Source organism: Eimeria tenella, genomic scaffold (assembly GCF_000499545.2).
Source record: "Eimeria tenella Houghton genomic scaffold, Eth_scaff3217, whole genome shotgun sequence".
In the NCBI taxonomy this organism is placed as follows: Eukaryota; Apicomplexa; class Conoidasida; order Eucoccidiorida; family Eimeriidae; genus Eimeria; species Eimeria tenella.
The window spans coordinates 1-1,282 of record NW_013543065.1 but is presented as its reverse complement, the minus strand read 5'-3'; the positions used below and the strand labels follow the sequence as shown (position 1 = coordinate 1,282).

Below are 1,282 nucleotides of genomic sequence, written 5' to 3'. Positions count from 1 at the left end.
TCCTCCCGCAGCGCTGCAGCAGCTGCTGCTGCTCAGCAGCAGAAAAGCCACAGACATGCAGCCCCCCCCGGCGATACAAGGCCACTCCATTGCTGCACACGCCTGCAGCAGCAGCAGCAGCAGCAGCAGCAGAAGGAGCACGAGTTGTAGCGGCAGCAGCAAACAAACGGCAGCAGCAAAGGTAAGAGGAGCACGGGCAGCAGCACAGGAGCAGCGGCAGCAGAAAAGAGCAGCAGCAGCAGTGGTAGAAGTGGGAGCAGCAGCAGCAGTGGTAGAAGTGGGAGCAGCAGCAGCAGCAACAAAAGTTGCAGCAGCAGCAAGAGTTGCAGCAGCAGCAGCAACAGCACAAACGAAGCAGGCAGAGGGCTCGGTGCTCAAACAACGAGTGCTCTCAGGTCTAGGGTTTAGGGTTTACAAATGAGGGTTTAGGGTTTAGGGTTTAGGGTTTACAGAAAACGCCGGCCTCCGTGGGAATAATGGAGCGCACGGCAGCAGGGCCTTGCTCGGTGTTCCCGGCCACCTTGAAGCAGCAGCAAACCCTGCTGCTGCTGCTGCTGCTGCTGCTGCTGCAGTCCAAATCAGCAGCAAAAGAGCTCATATAACCATCTTCGCTGCCCACCCACAGCAGCCCACACAGTTCATCAAAAGCAGCACAACTTGGTACAAAAGGGGGCCCCCCAGGGGGGCCCCCATAGGGGCCCCCGGGGGGCCCCCCAAAGGTGGCCCCATAGGGGGCCCCCCACGAGGCCCACCAGGGGCCCCCATAGGGGGCCCCATAGGGGGCCCCGTAGGGGGCCCCGTAGGAGGCCTCATAGGAGGCCCCATAGGGGCCCCCGTAGGGGCCCCCATGGGGGCCCCTGTAGGGGCCCCCGGGGGGACCCCCACGGGGGCCCCCACCAACTGCAGGGGGGCCCCCCAAGGGGGGCCCCCAGGGGCCCCTAAAGGGTACTCTGACTACCTCGGCGGGCCCTTCCCATAAAGGAAGAAGTCGGGGGCCCCTGAGGGGCCCCCCGTAGTAATCTAGAACAGGAGAGCTTTGTATGAAGGGGCCCCATGAGGACTGTGGAGTGAAATCACTTTGCTGCTGCTGCTGCTGCTGCTGCTGCTGCTGCTGCTGCTGCTTTTGACTAGGAGTGTGCTCGTGTTGGTGCCTCGGCTGCTGCACGTTGCTACCCGCCTGCTGCTGCTGCTGCTGTTGCTGCTGCTCTTGCTGCTGTTGGTTGCCTTCATCGTGGCCCCAGTTTGGCTGTGGCTGCATTGCTGCAGCAGCTGCAGCAGCAGC

At 62.9% G+C, this 1,282-nt stretch overlaps 1 protein-coding gene across 1 annotated transcript; it reads right to left on the bottom strand.

Annotated features, from left to right (window-relative positions):
• Positions 1-594: 594 nt before the first annotated feature.
• On the bottom strand, positions 595-1,258 carry ETH_00035910 (uncharacterized protein; the record flags this gene model as incomplete). The annotated part of the gene is made up of 2 exons (XM_013376213.1): positions 595-900; positions 959-1,258. 2 exons carry the CDS (start codon positions 1,256-1,258, stop codon positions 595-597), a joined length of 606 nt encoding a protein of 201 aa, XP_013231667.1.
• Positions 1,259-1,282: the final 24 nt, after the last annotated feature.